The sequence below is a fragment of the Strix aluco genome, chromosome Z (assembly GCF_031877795.1).
Source record: "Strix aluco isolate bStrAlu1 chromosome Z, bStrAlu1.hap1, whole genome shotgun sequence".
Taxonomy (NCBI): domain Eukaryota; kingdom Metazoa; phylum Chordata; class Aves; order Strigiformes; family Strigidae; genus Strix; species Strix aluco.
In genome coordinates, this window is record NC_133971.1 from 87,193,324 (window position 1) to 87,211,977 (window position 18,654).

An 18,654-nucleotide genomic window follows, 5' to 3' on the forward strand; every position below is an offset into this window, starting at 1 on the left:
CCCTTCCAGGGCTCACCAGGGAGGCACACTTGAGCCTACAGACTGCTTGCCAAAAGGTAGGAAGATGTTTTCCCAGTCTATACTTATGCAAAATACTGATGAGCTGGATCCTGCTGTCCTACCTTAGCCTGGGGGCTGACCCCATAGCTGGTGAAGGCGTACTGCCACTGTGGGAGACCCAGGTGGGTGATGAGCAGGCGGTAGTAGGCTGTGAAAGTTTTGGTGAGGAAATGCCAATAGAGAGCTCTGTCCAGGAACCATATCTCTGTCTCTGGGGAGACAACTAGAACAAAACAAACACAAATTACACTATTGCTTTGCAGTGACAAGATCAACCCCTGGCCATTGGCAGGTGGGAGATACAACATGCTTATCAGAAAGGGTGCAGCTTCTACAACGAAGCATCCCTGACTAACAGAGATGATTATCCAGAGGCAATGTGATGGTTAGAGCATGGAGACTGAATGGACTTGGTTCTGCTCCCAGCCGTACTAAAAATACTTCTGCAATAGCATTACACTCACTTTACCCACCGTAAAATGGGTGCAAAGCTGTTCCTTCACAACCTGGGACTGATGTGCTACATGGAACATGCTTGGACATCAGCAACTTTGTAGCATAAGTTCAAAGTACAATTATGGCAAACATTATCTGCGCCACAAAGTAAAAAGCAACTAACTCAACTGTCAGCCATCTGGGTTACCGAATAGAGTCCAGAGTCTGGAAGTCATGGGAGTGTGCGCTGCCAACAAAAACACATTTTGCAAAATCTTTCCACAGTGATCAAATATTTCTCTGGTGGCGACATCCTTTGTCACATAAAAAGAAGTGATTTTACTTGGGAAATTGAGATGCTGAACATTGTCAACTTAACACATGGCACCCCACAACACTCCCTCCCCTTGCCCAAGTTATGCACTGCATGTGCTGAAATCATTAACACCAGAAGGCAAGAGGACAAGTAAGAAGTTCCTGCCTTAGGAACTGTAGTCACACCCAATGAAAGACATAAGATAACAAAGAGTTTTCTTAAGAGCAGGTATATCACAATTGCATATCCTCACACCGTGAACATACACGTATACACATAAACCTAGTGACCTGTGCACAGTGTCAGATGCCAACTACTTTACAAGCAACTTGGGTGTTTCACTAATCACACACTGATAACAGTTTTCTGTGTATCTGTCAGAAGAAACAGCTCAGCTCACATCTTTCACTCTCCTGTTCAACCCTTCCTGACAAATTTTGGCCTAGGTAGTATTTGGAGGCTTTGCATCCATGCACAAGGTGGAAGAACCAGTCTAAGTCTCTGTCTCAATCAGCTAAGGACCTTATTTTACCATTTACGCTTTGCTTCTTAGAAGAGTTACAGCCTTTCTCACCAAAACATAAGGGAGTTGTTCTGAGACATGCAAGTAACCAGAGATACATTAGTGGCTGAGCTCTAGCTCTCCGTATTATTTCAACATGATAGTCTGTAGGACACATGTGAATGCTTTCTTGTTTCTATGCATGCAGAAATCATAAGTTATAACTCACACTTCAACATTAAAAGGAGGGAAAATGTTAGCTCTAGTTAAGTCTCTGACATGTTTAGCCCCTGACTTCAGTGGAGACAGGACATCCCTGCATTTGTAGTCCCATCTACAAACTGGAAAGACGATCAGAAGTGTAAGACAATTCTACACATGTGGCCTCCAGATACAATCTGCAAGAAGAGATGGCTAACTTTGCTCTTTTCAGTCTTACCTGGTTTAGCGTGCTTATAAACAAGACAAACTTTCCCATTCCCATTGCATGGGTCTAATTCAAAGATAAGACTACGAGAATCAAAGTGTGGCTTCTCTGGTTTGTCTGCATTACCTGAAAACAGAAAAAAATCTTTATGAAACATGTTTGAAAAACTGACTGTGACTCAGCTGCTAAGAGTCAATCTATTCGATGCTTATTATATAAATCAGTTGAGGAAGAACTAAATAAAACTATTATATTTATACTTATTAGAAAGGATTAAGTTCCCTCTTAAAAAAAAAAAAAGTGAGAAAAACTTATCTCCAGTAGGAAAACAAACCAGAGTCAAAATCAGATGGCTGAAAAAAGACGTCAGGCTGCCCTGTAGTCTTTCCCTGGCATAAAGCATGATCAGCTTTACAGATGTCACTCCTCAGAGGTGTTTGTCTAATCTTTTCTAGAAATTCTTCAGTGTTGGAGATGCCATAATCTCCAGGCAGTCAATCCAGATCCATCATTATCACTTAGTTTTCCTCATGTGGATCCTGCATCTTCCTTGCTGCAATTGAAGCCCATTACTTCTGTTCTATCCACCATCCCTTTTTTGCCCTACTTTCTTTTTTTCTAAGGAGGACAGGGAGAACAATTTATTCTTTTTCTCTTGACAGAAGACTTTGATAAACTTGGGAGACATATACATTTCTTCATACGTTCCAGTGTGACATCTGTGTCCTTCTCAACAGCCACACAGTCTGACTCATATTCAACTCGTGACCCACAACCACTACAGAGCCTTTCTACAGGATCATTTTGGGATCATGTAGCTGCAAGTTCCTACAGAATATAATTTTCAATTCTAATGCTGCTGAGGAAGAAGAGGGACACAAGACTTGTACCCTTCAGAAGAATTTTCCATGAAAGTCAGGATGTGAACTCTTGTGGGGATGTAACTTTTCTCAGTGTACCTTATAAGTGCATCAGTGGAGGTTTGAGTGGCTAAATGGAAGCAGAATTTGGCCCATTTTATTACAATGGCTAGAAGATCAGGACTGCAGCCAAGCTGGAATGTGCGAAGAGAAACTTTCAGCCACATTTAGAAGCTACAAGAGCTATAGAGATTCAGAGATAAGACTGAAATCAAATAATTTTTTAAGGAGTCAGCATGACACCTGGCTCTGTTCTTATTTTCTTAATTCTTCCAGTCTTAAGAGTTCTGAGGAAAGGAGTGGGCTTTTTTTGTCTTTTTATCTCCAAACTGCAGGATGCTCAGCACTCTTAGGCAGTCTGGAAACACACATTTTCCAGTGCTACCTCACACTTACATGTATTTACCAGAGTTACCTTTCCAATTTCAAAGGGCATACCCAGCTGTCTTTTCACTACTAAGACAAAAACTGATTGTTCACGTAACATCATAACCACACAAAGACTTCAGAAGCTGAATCTCTGGAGGAAGCCTCAGTTAGAAGTTTAAACAGGGAAAAGGCAGAACAGGAAGGCTGCCAGGATGTTAAAAGAGGATGCAAATAATACTAGCAACTGGCAGCATTAACAATCCCCATGAGTTTCAAAGCACACAGATCTACCTGTCAAGGCTCTAGGGGACTAACAGGACATATAGTATCCAGCACAGGCGACAAAGAAAACCCCATCTACTTGGAGTGACCTTTTCTGTTGCTATATCCATGTGCTATATCCTAACATTACCCTAACAGAGCAAGAGGGATGAGACAGAGCACATTTTCTAGCCTGTTAACAGGACCTTACCTTCCTCATCTGTGTCATCTTCCAGGTCAGCGAGAGTTGGTGCATTAGGCAGAGTGTACATAGGGGAACCCCCAAGCCGACATAGCTTCGAGACACTATTAATCACCATGGAGCCCAGGGGCATTGGGGTATCTGCAATAAGACTGATCATTTATCACATTCAGTGTCAGGAAAGCATAGGAGGTATTTCTTCTCCTCCACACATCAACTCAATCTCTTCTAAAACACAGATGCAGAGAAGAGATGGGTATGCCCAGCAGGCCTCGACACTTAACCAAGTCAGGCTCCACGGGAGCAAAAATTAGGCTTTTTCAAACACTGAATCACACTTACAGGTGATGTGACATCATCTCAGAGCTGTGTAGGCATGAGGATGACACCTCTGGCTAAGCCTGTGCTGCAGCTGTTAGCCCAGCCCCATGAAACTGGCTATTAAAAATCCTGGCTAGCTACAGCCACTTCATTGAAATGAAATTCCACTTCCTGAGGAAAACCCTGTATTTGACACCCATCCCCAGAAGCGAGCAGTATCCACAGCCCAATTTGACAAACTCCCTGGCAGGCAATGAAAGTCAGAATAATAGCTGCAAGCCCCCGGCGCAGAGTGAACGAACCGCCTGAATTTTGCGAAACAAGGAGGGACAATAAAGCTCAGTCCAGTTCTCACTTCTACCACTGACTCCAGAAACAACTCCAGTGAAAGGACTTTAGCTGGTGGAAAGCAGAATCAGGCTCTGGCACATAAATATACTTTCTAATGAGAAAGAGGCATTATCAGAGGGTGACCCTACTGCTTTATGATAGGATAATGTGCTAGAGCTGCTTCTCTCTCCAGGAACTACAGAGGGAGTCTAGGTATGAGATTTAAACCACATACCTAAATCTGAGTGTCAACAGATGGCCAGTGTATTACAGAATGGTATTTATATCACAAAGACTTGTTTGGTTTCTAGCCAGTGTTCACTGTACACGTCTCTTCTGTGGAAGTCCATCACGTGCAAGCAATAGGCTTTGCCCTGCTGCATCAGGAAGGGACCTCTGATGTGCAGTCATAATTTTTCCTCACCAAGACATCTCTAAAATGGACTACAACCCCATGAAGATCTGCATTTACTTATTAATTCAGAGGTCAGTTTTCTGTAGTCACTGATCAAGCTGCCTAGCAGAAACAATCTACTTAATTTTTTTGTGAGTTAAAGAATGGTGCTAATTTTTCATTCAAAATGACTTGGTGCATGTGCTTTTGCTCAGACTAGTGCAGGATGCCGACAGATCTGTATTGACTGAGCAGAAAGTAAGTTTGAAATTAAAGAGGTTCCGCAAAGGAAACACTGGCTGCAATGAAATGAGGGTGTAGGTGGAGAGGAATACACGGACTCACCATCAGTCTTCACACTCCAGGTCATCTGGAAGCCATCTGTCATCAGATAGAAGTTCTTTAAATCCTCTGGCAATATGCAGGAGTTTTTCTGCAAATCACAATCAAATTGCTATTGGAAAATGCAGAACGTGCCTCAAACCCAAAGAACAACGAGTATTGGTATAGAAATATTTGCCACCAAATGTTTTGCTCAACTCCAATATGACTCAAATCAGCTCAAAGATCTCATCTTAAAACCTTGAAAGAAAATTGCGTATTTCTTGGGTCTGTGCTACTGTATTAACAAAGATGACTTGGGAAAATTTCACAATCAGCAGTCAGTCATCAAAAGATTATCACAGGATTGTTCCCCAAATGAGATGACGTATTATCCTTTGAACTAACAGCCACTTGAAGATCACATATATAAGAACAATAGACTTTTTCATATATACAGCTTACGAGAGCAGAGTTTTGCTTTAAGTGCAATCAGACAAAGCATGTACAATATTAGCACAAGGACTCTTTTCTTCTGAGGGATTTCAGTTCCAAGTAGGTGAGAGAATCATAGTCTCAGTAATTGCACATAATTGAACAGGTTTGATGTTTCACTATGTGTGCAAATACACACAGAGTCAGTCTCACAAACCTGCTGGTCTGGCTTCATCTCACCAAACTTCAGTGCTTGGCTGGGACTCCTGCCTCCTTCTGAGCCAACAGTGAAAGCAGCATCTCCAGTGATCTGATGAGAGTGTTTCTAAGAACCAGAACCCTTTTCCTATACCTATCTTGGTTGTGGAAGGAGCCTTTCTTAACTCAGACTCTTCAGATAAACAACAAATACGAGGAAGGAAGGCTAAAGACTTAGTCCTCAGAACAAGAAGTCCAAAGATTTATAGGCAACTGCAGGCACTGCTCCTGGTGACAGGACTGGCTGCAGACCAGTGACCCTCTGTTCCTACCTACATTTTACAGGGAAAATGGACAAATAATGTGAGATTTGCAACATAGCATGTCTGATAAATCAAGTACTTTTGTGACATCATTTTCAGCCTTTTCTAAAAGAGGTGTATTCCTTGCATTTAGCTAGTTTTAAAAACATGTTGTTGGACATGTCCTGATCTTTGTGCAGTGAGTTTGACACTCAAAGCAAGAAAAGATAGAATTATAAACTTTAAGAACATTTATAGGTCAGTATTGTTGTCTCTCATACAGACTTGCCCTGCCACAGATCAAGATGTTATTCAGGTAGGTATTCACAGCCTGGCTCAGAGGCCTGGGTGGGTTTTGGAGCAGTTACAGAATTGCTTTGGAGAAAGCAGGGGAGTCAGATGTTAAACAGCTTTCCAATATTGTGCCTCTGCTGGGACTACTTACCTACAGCTACTAGAAAATGTAACATTCAAGGTCTTATAAAATAAAGAATATTCTGGTAACGAGTAGCTAAGGAAAAGAAACACGCACATGCAGTTCAGGTAGCTCTGTTTCACCTGGGGCATGAATTTGTAACATCTCAAGAGAAGATGATCAGATTCCTCCTTGTGTCTGCAACTTGTGCATATCCAGTTATCTGCCCTGATGTTGCCTCAATGCATCTATCCAGCAGGAGCTACCTGCCAGCTGCGCATTGAGCTGCAATGCTGGCCTCTAGTCATCAGTGACTGGCATGAGCAAGTGAAGGCGCTGGCCTCCTCCTGTCCACATCCCCTCCCTTCCTGAGGACCAGGGCAGCCCTTCTGCCTGTTAAAGTCTTACTCACAGACACTTTCTTTGAGTTGTTACAGTCCCTGTCCCCTAAATTGTGGTGTATATGCTGTGCAGGACCCTCTAATCCACCCACAATCTTCAATCCTATGTGTTAACTTACTTTCTAAGCATATCCATTTATGCCGACAGACTGCTACTGACAAGTCCCAGATATTAATGGCTTTGCAGCTTGCGATAGGGAAGGTCACTTTACTTGCACTGTCAGCAGCCTGGTCACTAGCACAGTGCTTTCCTAACCCAGGTAGGGAAAATCTTCAGAGGCAACAGGTATTAAAGCAGAGAATCTGATATTGCAGAAACTAAGAATTTATTGTCCTTTGATAAGAGCCTGCTGATGGCTGAGGCCCTGGTGGTAAGTTTCACAAGATTACTAAACCACATGGACATATCTGAAGTTCTTCAAATGCCTTTAACAAACACACCTTCTTCTGTGGGTTCTTCTCAGTCCTAAATATTTATAATTTCATGCTATGCTTTCACCACTTCCAGTTGCAAGCTGTAGCTGTAAGCACAGTGATTAGGGTTAAAACTATGAAGAAAGAAAATACGGCAGACCTGCTACAAAGCCTCAGAAGAGTACAAATGTTTACACAGCACTTTCAGTCCATTTCAACCCCCCCAATTTTGACTAATCTACCCCAGCAGTAAAAATATATATGCGAACAGCTCTCTTGACTTCAGTGGGTGTTCTACTCTAAGCAGGAGAACCAGATCCATTGGGATGACAAAATATAAGATTTTAAAAATTCCACCTCAGTATCCAGTCAAATACTACCACAAACTGGGCACACCCCAATTTAATAAACACAGCTGATTAAGACAAAGAAAAAACCACATCTGGATAAGCCTTCTGCTCCGAATCCTCCTTTTCTGGATGAAAAGATTAACATGTGCATGTTTCTCCAAATGGCTGCCCTCCCAAATTATTTTAGGGTTCTCCTAACCATGTCCCTTTGCATGACTTTTCAAATAATGGTGTAAAATACGCGGGTGGAAAATGCTATACCAGAGCAGATCTGGGGTCTATAGGAAAAGACCTGTATATAGAAAGCTTCACTAATACCCATCTCTCCCATCTGACAGAAAGGATTGATTGATCTGTCACATTATGCTCAGCCACATGACCCCATGACATCAAAATGGTGGTCTTCTGACAGCACAGTCAGAGAAACAAACCACTACTATATATTAAAAATGGCTTCTCAAGCTCTGTACTCCTCCTGCTCAACTGGTAGTTTCCAGGGTTGCGATCTTCAGCCCCATAAAATACAATATTCCTAATAATGTGCCAGAAGTGACTTAACCATAGTCCTGGCAAGCAGCTGTTTTCGCTCCAGTCATCTGGTTACACTCATCAGCTCATAAAACAAAATATCCCAAGTGCCCAATATGGTGTGTGAGGTCTATTTCTTTTGTTTATCATCCATAATATCCCCACATAGTCTCCCAAGAAAGCACAGTCCATTGAGGACAGAACCAGGGTAGTTTTCCTGCCAAGACCTGATCAGCACTGGATCCAGAGCTAAAACACTGACATATGGCAATTCACTTAAAGCACTGTTGAAACAATGCCTCCCAAGCAAATAGCCTAAAGAAATGGACAGCAGTCGAAACATATAGCTCTAGAGACTTCTTTAAAAAACTGAATGAGTTTTATCCAATTTCTGGGGAGAGAAGGAAGGGATTTATGTAATTTCTCAGGGCTTCCAAGTAACAGGACAAATCAGCAACCACCTTTCCCTGTTCCTAACATCATGCTGTTTCATAACTGGTCTGCCCTAGCTGCCAGTGAATGCAGATGTTAATTTATGTAACATACTGAGATGTTCTTGTTGCACCTTTTATAAATCTGATCTGGGGGGGCTTCCAGGAGATCACCTTGCTTGGATTTCCTGCCCTGAAAGCCACAGGGCTGGGGCAGACCTGATCCCCTGCTGCAGAGAACAGGATTTGGTAATCCTCTTGAGGAATGGTGTTGTGTACCTAGTTTTTCAATCAGGCCTCACAGGAGGTGAACGCTGTGTCAGAAATGCTATCTACCTCCCTAAAGTCCTCCAGCTTCTTCTCTGTTATGCAGCTTGAAGTAATATACCTTTCCTCCCACACTGGTTCTGCTGGATTCACCTCCCCGCCTCTCCCACGGTCAGGTTCAAGATGGGCAGATCCTGTGCTCCTGGGGATCGGAGATGGCAGGCTCGCCTAACACTGAGGGAGGACATTACGAGGAGAATGGCAAGAAGGACCCTTGTGGATGCGCACGCCTGCACGTATACTTTTGCGTCAAAAAAAGATACGGTAGAAGCGATGAGAAAGACTTACAGAATAGCCAGGAACCACCACCACAGTTCCCCTGAGATTTACATGCAGAGTTCCTAAATTGTCTGGCAGCCTAAGACAGTCCACAACAGGAAAGCACCAGATTGCTTGAGAGGTTTTTTATGATTTTATCACAGAAAAATAAATCTTTGCAGACAAAGTGCATTAAGGAGAAACAACAAATTTCCCACACAGAGTTGTAGAATATCAAAGCTCCAGCAATGTGATGGGCAGGGATCACCTACAGCCAGCCCGGGGCAGTTCAGGCCCTGCTAACAAGCCAATTAGAGGAACAGGTAAAATGACCCCCTTCACTTGGTTTGGCCTGTTGAGGTGCTGAGCTCTGGGACCTCCAGCTCCCCCTAACAGAACACAATTTTCTGTTTTTTGAAAACCAAAACAATGATGTGAGTGACTTACTTCTTTTCTGGTTGAGGCAAAATGTGGTTCAGACGTTGTCACTGCAGATATCAGAGTGCCTCCTAGCAATATTTTAGTATAACACTTACTTTTAAAAACTACTTGTGGAGGGGAGCAGGGCAGTTGACAGCCTAATTTTAGGAGTGGGAACAGGTTCATAGGACAATATACAGTTATTAGCACTGGTGTTCCAATGACCTGGTAACTCTGTCTCTACTCCCTGTTCTATTGCTTGCCTTACTTTCTTGGGGAAAAGATAACATCTTGGTAGGTCTAAATATCAGGAAAGGTGAAAAAATTAACCGGTATTTTAAAAAATATTTTGATCTGCTTGAAAGTTTTGGGGAAGCAATGCTACCCATGTAAACACTTGACCACCATATACCTTCAATATTTTTGTGAATGTGCTGATTTCCAATAAAATATTCAGGATTAATTTCAGGTTTTGTTTCCTGAGTGTAGGATTTAACAGCTCTTTCCACCTCTACAGAAAGACTTGGAAAAAAACTCTTCTGCTCTCCTACTGTCTTACTGCACTGTCTCCTGTCATGAAGCCCACCTTCCCCTGCAAAGCCTCATGGCAGCTAATGGACACTCAGCAAGCTGATGTAAGATTTTAAAACTTCCATCACAGTATCCAGTGAAATACTAGCACAAGCCAGGCACAGCCCAATTGAACAAACACAGCTGATGGAGACAAAAAAAAGCATATTGCCAGCATTATTAGTATATCATTCTAATCATTCATAATTTTAAAAAGGTTGATTTTAAGAGTTTCTGAACACCACAGATTTTCTCTCAGCAGAAATACCTTTTCATTGCAAAACTGAAATAGAACTGGAATAATTGCCTCTAGAAAAAACGTAAAAAAAAATAATCTTAAGAATAGAGCTTTTATGTGGTGATTCTCAATGGGAAGAGGGGGATTTTTTTTTTGGAAAAAGAATGTAATTTTGGGAATAGTTTGACTAGTTTTCCCTACATCACACAAAACGCCCTGCCAATACTTTCATTACCAAAGAGTAGAGGAAAGTTAAAAATACAGACTGTGACAAGATCTTGTTAAAATCTCAACTACGGAGGAATGATTACGTGCATAAGTATTGCCACCTAGTGGCTATGAAAAAAAAACCAGTGATAAGAGTAAACATTAGGTACACATAAACTTGCATTTAAATTCAAGCAGGATGAGTTTGAGGAAAAGTGAGGTACAAGTTCATCCTGGAAGGGCCTTGTGACGTGCTGAGTGCTTTACACTTAATCAGCACTGCAGGACATACTGCAATTGTGTGGACTGTATTAGATATCAGACTTTATCCCCAAAGCTCAAGAGAAAAAAGGAAAAAGGAAATAGTTATCTTTTAATTAGAGAAGGGAGATTTCAGGATTTGTCAATGCAGCTGGAACCAAAAGCAAAGAAACAGATAGCTAAGTCCTTCACCATGAGGAGCCCAGCTCAACTGTATCTCCTTAATTTTCACCATTTACTTCCACAATTAGTCCATCACTGGGGTGGTGGGGAGTGACATCTTTGGAGCAAAGTGCTTTGGCTACAGCATTTCAAAGTTTGGCTTTACAAGAACAGCTCAATTTTGAAACAAACCCAATTTGGTTTGGAGGAGTAGCAGCACCTGAAAATGAGAGCAATGCTGTGTTCAGGAGAAGCAGTCCTCTCCACTCAACCGAAGAATGAATGTCACTCTGCTGCTCCCAGACCTGAGCTGGCTCACAGCCAGGGTGCGTCAGACTTTCCAGCCCAGTTAACTTGATACCTAAATAACAGCTACAGGAATTCAGGTATCAGTTCACATGAAGCTGAAAAAACGGACATTTCTGCCTCAGCACAGTTGCTGGCTACCATACAAGTTTCAGTAAACAACACAGGTTTACATCGCATACATTCTGATCTGATTTACAAATTCTTGATAAATATCACTAATTGGGATAGGATGTTACCAAAATCAGTGCAAGATTTTTCCCTACTGTTTACAGAAAACTGTAAATGGCAAGGCATCATCAAAGGAGAAGTTATTTTATGTAGTGGTAACAAGCGCAGTCTCTGGGAGGATGCACACTAGGGCATGCCAGGGTTGGAGCAGAGGGAGGATGATTCACTCAGCTCCATCCTCTGACATGCCCCTTTCCAAAGGCCAGTCAGCTTCTGCTGTCCCTTCCCTACATATGAGTGATTCCTAGAAATCAGTTTATTCCCCCATGGTCATAGGACTGATAAAAACATGTATATTTAAAAAGGGAACCAGAAATGGCATCTCTGCCCACCAGCGTCACACGACAGTATTCAGGAACCCTCTGGTCATGCAGTCCAATGCAGTGGGGCCAGCTAATGTGGAGTGAAGGAAGCATGAGTCTTTCGTAGTCTTCTAGAACAAGCAGTGGGACATGCCACCGCCAAAAGATTGGGCCAGTTAGCCAAAGAGGAGGTAGAAGGAGGGGCAATGAGAAAAGGAAGCGAATAGCTGAGACTGAAAAGAGGAATAGATAACTGGAACAAACTGGGTGGCTCAGGGGTATTCTTCAGCTTGAGGCCTTTACCTTTAATGGTCATGAGTAATAAAGAGCTTCTCTATTTTGTTTGAAAGGGAGAGGGAAAATGGTTTCAGACCTGTGTCAGAACAATGTTTGTTCTCCTGAGTCACCAGTGTTGCTGCCTACTACAGTCATGTGGTTTCTTCTTAGAGTTGTCATTCTGAATACATGCACACTGATTAAGTTACTCTAAAAGATCAGGTGCATGTGATAGCCTAGAAGACAGAGTAATACCTGATTAAAAAAACCCAAAAGATCTGTTTAGGCTCCACTGTGCATCAAACTTGGTAGCAGTCTGTCTCACAAACAAACACAAGGTAGGCATTGGATTTGACATTCTCCATGGGCTGCTGTACATTCAGACTGACCTCACTGCAGTATCATCAGGAAAATACTCACTTGCTCCCATGAAATGATTGCATGGCGTTCAGCTGGCTCCTTTTCCACAAACGTCACCTCAGCAACTCCTGGAGAAGTCTCTAAAAGGAAAAGAGGAGCATGTTTGCAGCTGGCATGAGTAACAGCAACACTGTGAGCCAGACAATTTTGCAAGTTAACTTCACTGACAGCTGGGGAGAAGGCATTAATGACTGCAAGCATTGTGCTGGTGACTGAGCAGTCACTTTCTTTTGTTTGTAACTGTACTCAGCATGTCTTGACATGAGGATGCCTAGTGCTGCACATGATGCCATCCTTTGATGGTTTTTATAGATGCATATACACACACATTTTGTATTCAAGGTGTGAACTTTTGCAGAGGATTCATGGAAAAATCAACCATGGGTTCCTGGTCAAACTCTAAAAGAGAGATGAATCTTTCTTTGTAAGCATGCCCTGTGGTTTCCGTTGGGTAGGATATACTCAGCGTGACACAAGGTTGTGTACAGTGTTGCTGTGAATTGCTCACAACCATACTCCACAAAGACAGGCACACTTCAGTGCTGGATTCAGTGGGTATGATCAGATGCAGAATCTGAACCTGCTGAAGGGATCTGCATGAACAAACATCAGTTCTCTGGAATCACAGCTGGACACATGCAAATTTGTTACAAGCACTAGGCTCCTAATTTATAAAAATAATCTGAATATTTTATGGGAAAGAATGCTATATAAATGCAAGATACTAATCTACATGGTGCTATCCTTGCAGGTGTGCCACGGCAGAACAGTCTCCCTTTGCACTTATTATTTTATAATGTTTTACTTCATCTACAGCCAACTGAAACAGTTCCCACTGACTTCACTCACTTTGGATCAGGTCCAGAAAGACTACTAACTTGTTGTTGTGGGAATTGCAAGCCCAGCACACAGGGGCGTGGAATAGAAGTGATCACTATGCAGGGCTTTCAAGACCGGCTCTGCTGTGAAAGTATTGGCTCCCAAAGCAGTCACACATATTATAATTGCTTTCTGGTAAAACATACACAGTGCACTAGACAGGAAAGGCAGGCACTAGAGAGATTTTGTTTTTTTATCTCCAGCGCTGGGCTTTTAATTCTAGCAGTAGCGTTGTCCTTGTCTGTTCTGTGGGTAGAAGAGCAGTACTCAGTTTCAGGAAGTCTAAACTTCATTTTAATTGGAAGTATTGATTGGTACATTGTCAGATACTTTAAAACACAAAACATAGCACCAGGAAACCAAGCTCCAAGTTAAAGACAGAAAAAAGTAAAAAAATAAGATCATGGTAGGTCACCTAGCTAATCTGTATGGCCAAGGGGGGACCCCAACATACAGAAAACTCTGACGTTTCACCAAGTTTCACTTCCAATAGGTGGGTGCAAGGCAGGGGGATGTGTCTCTTGCTCAATTATAAGCTGTCCACATGTATTCTGCTTCTAAAGAAGTGTGCGGAATCAATGATCTAACCGGACTTTTCCATCTAAGCTATGCAAGCCTTATGACAAGAGATTATAATAACAGAGTAATTGTTATTTCTGTGATCAAAGAAAATGGCAGGGATGTTTAATTCATCATGCACAACGGCTTGGCTGGGATGATAGAAGATTAAATATCATATCAGTCAAAGATGATGTCTAGGAATAAGAGAACTGAAACTTCTAAAGAGGTCTGAACCAAATCCAAGATCAAAAGAAAGAGAAATTCTGTCTCAAAAGCCTGAATGTTATACTAAAAATATCCTGTGGGTAAACTGAAGGCCATGTTTAACAGATTTGCGTAGGTATGGACAGGAGCTCCATTAAACATTAATGAGCAACAGAAGTTGCCATGGGTTGCTTCTTCTTCCACATGGAAGAAATAAAGAAGCCACCTACTTTAAGACAAAAGATACAGGATAAAGCTTAACTAGGTCAGGTGACTCCTTTCTATTAACTATTCTGAATCAAGATCACAGTAAACTGTCCTATTTCTAGGACATTTCATCTGGAAGCTTCCAAAAATGCTTTGCACTATTAATCAGAAAGAGTCAATGTAATGATGTGACACAGTACTGCTAATACTGCCTATAAGTTGGATAAACACTCAGCATCTTTTTTAAATGTCTGAAAAGTTACTAGTGAAGCATAGTCCTGCTCTGGGTAGACCAGAACAGCTAACACCTCCCATTCAGATTTAGTTGTGGGCAATCAACCTTCCTGGAATTTGCTATTAGTCACGGAACTTCAGCAAAATTAATCATACTGGCAATGGGAAAGATGTTTGTCTTTTTTTCTCAAATTATAACTTCCATAATGCTTGTGAGAAATCTCCCACCTTGTAGGGACTTCCACAGAGACTACAAGTTAAAAAAAACAAAACAACCCCTTCACCCCCCCCAGCCTCATATATAGAATTTGCTTAAAGAAGGGTTTTTGAAATGGTGCCATGAACATTTGTTCATAAAGGTACTAGAAAATTGGGCCTCAATCTCCCATTATAATGTATGTGCAAAATTTTCCTGCTTAAAAGGAGTATGTTGAGTTTCATTAAAAGATCATTTCTATCTCCTGAAAAAAATGTTTCACAAACTCAACAAAGTTAAAAGCCTATTACTGCTTTTGTGTTATGGTACGCAGAAAAGTATCTACTGGTTTCATGAAACTTCCCAAAAGATTTAAAATAAGATAGCTTCTAGTGCTGCAAACTACTGAGTGAGGCATCTTTCTGAATGAGAAATCCTTCTTTATTTGAAAGAAACAAACACTGAACAGATTGATAACGTTTCCCAATTAGTTCAGCAATTCCAATTAATATGGTGGCACAATTTACATGATTTGGTCTACTCCACTGGGAAAAAATGTGCAAAATACCCAGGAGTGGAGAGACAGAGAAAAGAACCAAAGTAAATCATCACTGCAATGGACTGGGGTGCATATTAATATATTGCACAATACAGGTTGTCAGAGATACAGACAGAAAAACAAAAAAACCCAAACACAAATGAGGCAACACCTTCTGTGAAAGGGATGCTACAGGACTTTCAGAGTCAAACCTGCATTGTCATGCCCTGCTGGTGTAAATAACACACCTACCCAAAACAGTTTATATGTCAACGTTACTTCTGGATGTAGTAACACCATGCAGATCTCATATATCTGAGCCCGGGTGGTGAAAATGTGGGAAGGGCTAGTAATTTTTTTAAAAAGGGCTACTTCAAATAAGCATTTGCCATCATGGTCGATCAGCAGTAGTTTGGCCTCTTTAATGCTCTCACAGAGTAGAGTGAAGTTATCCTGACCTCTCAACTGGAAAATGAAAAATACAAACCAAAAAAAGCCCAAGAAGTCCAATAATAAGTCAGTAGAGAAGGCTGAACAGAGAGCGCAGATGAAGTCCTGTCCTCACTGAAGCCCACAGCATGAATTTTGCCCTGATCTTTTAATCTCGTCTGTCTGAGCAGCTATCTAAAAACATGTGCAATTAACGATACACTTGGGTTACCAATGAAATTCACAGTCCTGCAATACAGCAGTTGGGTGAGGTAACCACAGCAGTCACTTCTGGCTTTAAAATTCATAGGAAGAAGTTCTGGAACTGCAGTTTGTAATGTTGTCATATGCAAAGCTTGGGATAGAAGTATTGGTACATGGATTCTGTGCCCCAGGTTGCTGCCAGGTGAAAGGTCTGATGCTAAAATGCTTTATACGTGCAAATACTTTCACCAGTTCTTGTGATTCTAGTGCCATTAGTAAAGGTTAGTCTGAGAAGCCTTACTTTCAGATCTTGGCTGTCTTGCACTCCTGCTGAACTTCAAAGGGAACTCCTGGGATGCAAGAAAGGTCAAGATCTGAGCAAAAACCAGAGATGGCAAGCTGGGCATGTTGTGGAAAAAGTCCCATGGTACGGGAATAAGCTGCAGGGTGACTACTTATGGGGAGCTGATCCTGAGCAGATTCACAGATTAGTCTTCTGCCAGAACACTGCACCTCACTGTACTGCTTCCATTGGGCACGCTACCTGCTGACCCTACATTACAACAGAGGCCAAGAATTATGCATGATTTGGAATAAAACACCACCTTCTGTCTTTGATTTTTTTGAAACCGCAGCGCTCTCTTAAGTCGAGAGATTCAGGACATCTGCCACTGATTCAAACACTAGAAACAGGGGTGTTGTGTGTGTGTAGAAGCAGCACAGCTATGTGATTCCGGAGGACGAATCCTCGGCAACCGTGTGACTAGGGTCCCACCAGCAGCACCGTGGCTCCCAGCGCTGCAGGCACCCAGACCTCACACCCCGGGGCTGCCCGGCGGCTCTCGGCCACAGGGCCGACACGGGCAGCCACAGCCGGGCCCTGCCCTGCCAGGCCCAGCCCCACTGCTGCTGCAAGGGCCTCGGGGCGGGGACCTCGGGGCTGGGGCCTACAGGGCCGCTCCGGGGACCCCCACCCTGAGCGCTGAGGGAGGCGCCTCTTCCCGCCGCGGGGCGGTTTCCATGACAACCGAGTGACACCCCCACGCCCCCGCCTTACTCCCCTCAGGCCCAACGGGTTGTCGCACAGCGCTACTCACCCAGTATCCGTGTGACCCCCAGGGTGAGCTTGTCCAGGTAGGGCTTGATGCTGGCGGAAGGCTTCTCCTCCATCCTTCACAGGCTCCCCTCACAGTCAACGCGGGCGAGGCCGATGGGGGCGTGTGCGTGTGTGTCGGGTGGGGGGGGGGGGGCACGGACGGGCACACACACACACCCCCCACACACCCCTTTTGTCCTTCCTCCCACCCCGTAGCGGCGGCTACGCCGCGAGGCGCGCTGGGAGCCGTAGTTCCCCTGGCCGGTGCCTCGGTCAGGCTGTGGCGGGCGGGAAGCGTGAGGCGGCCCGAGGGGAGCGGCCGTTCGGCGGGAGCCCGGCGGACTGCGGCTCCCAGCCTGCCCCGCTCCCCCGGCAGCGGCGGGGCCAGGCCGGCGCGGGCAGCCAATGGGCGGCGAGCGGCGGGGGGGCGGCGGGGGGCACGCTGGGAGTGGCGGTTGTTTCAAGATGGCGGAGGTGGCTGCCGGGCCGGGCGGAGGCGCTTACTGGAGTCCGGACAGTATCCTTCCGTAGTGGCGGCGGCGGCTCGGGGTGGGCGGGCCGCGGCGGGGCCTCCGCCCCGGGGTTGTGCCGTGGCGGGGGTGGGGGCCCGGGGGGAGCGGACGGGCGGGAGGGAGGGTGCTGAGTTGAGGCAGAGCGGGGAGGTGGAGGGGGGCGGCTTGTCAGGACAGGCGACGGGGGCGTGCGCGTTGGGGTCTGGGTGTAGAGAAGGCCGTGGGACGGGTGGGGTTTTGTGGCCGTGGGGCGGGAGGTCTGGGGGCTCCGCTTGCGAGTGTGGGGGAGCTCGGCCTGGGGAGAGAGGTTGGGCAGGGGCCTGTGTGCGGGGAGCGGAGAGTTAAGTGGGGTTTGAAAGTAAAGGTGGCCTGCAAGAAGAGAGGGGCTTGGGTGGCCACTCTCTGTGTGATCTGGCTGCGAAGTCCCGGGGGAGGTAAATATGTAGAAAATGTGGGAATTGGGTTCAGGTTATGGAAACTTTCAAGGGGATCAACAGTGAGAAACCGAGGTTAGTGGCTGAACAGTCAGCAAGAAAAAGAAGCGTCTTTGGTGAATGGTGCCTGTGCTTGAGTACAAGCATGACATTTAGGGTAAGCCTAATGGAGGCTGGAGTGCTCGATCTGTGAGGGACGAGAGGGAGGCTGTGGTGGCTTTGTCTGCAGAAGACATGCAGGCTCCAGTTGTGGGAGACTACATGGGGCTGGACATGTAGATGGAGTAGGTGGTGGTTGTGGTGTTGGGGATTCAGCCTGTGAAAGCCTGGCTAAAGAGAGGTGTGCTTGCATGGTTCTGAGAACCACAAGGAGTTGGCATTGATGTTGGGGCTCATGTGGCTGAGTTGGAAGCCCAGCTACATGAAGACAGGAACTGTCAGTCTGGCCTGGCAGAAATTTAGGAGCTGACAGTTTAGGGCAGGTATGAGGGACTTGAGCTATTGCTGTTGCTCACACTGAGAGTGGGATTCCAGCATCAGCTAGAAGTGAAAAGAATAGTATGTGTCAGTGCTCCTGTATTTATGTGTGATTGCACACCCACTGGAAAACAATGCACAAATGAAATGGGCCAACTGTCCAATGGACTGTTTAGGGAACACATTGTTACGATTTCCTATTTTTGTAAAAAAAAAAGAAAAAATTTCCTACAGCTTGCTCTGTGATGTGAGAGGGTGAAGGTTGGTAGTTACCCGCTTTATTGCCACACCGTCACTACTCTGTTCAGTTGTGGAAGTGTTGATGCAGTTGCAATGACAGTGTATTTATATCAATTAACTCCTGGGGTGATGG

The 18,654-nt window shown here is 44.2% G+C and overlaps 2 protein-coding genes across 6 annotated transcripts in view; one reads left to right on the forward strand and one right to left on the reverse strand.

The window, feature by feature from the left end:
* The window catches only part of TPGS2 (tubulin polyglutamylase complex subunit 2), a 21,075-nt gene extending 4,018 nt beyond the window's left edge, over positions 1-17,057 (reverse strand). The window contains exons 1-6 of one of the 4 annotated variants that reach the window (XM_074811714.1): positions 16,860-17,056; positions 12,311-12,390; positions 4,883-4,970; positions 3,502-3,633; positions 1,753-1,866; positions 123-283 (exon numbers count right to left, since the gene is read on the reverse strand). In XM_074811714.1, the coding sequence (XP_074667815.1) occupies positions 123-283; positions 1,753-1,866; positions 3,502-3,633; positions 4,883-4,970; positions 12,311-12,390; positions 16,860-16,932 (648 nt within the window). In that variant the 5' untranslated portion in view covers positions 16,933-17,056. Of the gene's footprint in view, positions 1-122; positions 284-1,752; positions 1,867-2,699; positions 2,795-3,501; positions 3,634-4,882; positions 4,971-12,310; positions 12,391-16,859 lie in introns of those variants that run through there. The other 3 variants (XM_074811716.1, XR_012621523.1, XM_074811715.1) reach the window with 3 other exon arrangements.
* Positions 17,058-17,199: 142 nt separating this feature from the next.
* KIAA1328 (KIAA1328 ortholog) overlaps positions 17,200-18,654 on the forward strand; it is a 175,140-nt gene continuing 173,685 nt past the window's right edge. For both annotated transcript variants that reach the window (XM_074811712.1, XM_074811713.1), the window contains exon 1: positions 17,200-17,375. In XM_074811712.1, coding sequence (XP_074667813.1) covers positions 17,264-17,375 — 112 coding nt within the window. In that variant the 5' untranslated portion in view covers positions 17,200-17,263. The remainder of the gene's footprint in view (positions 17,376-18,654) is intronic.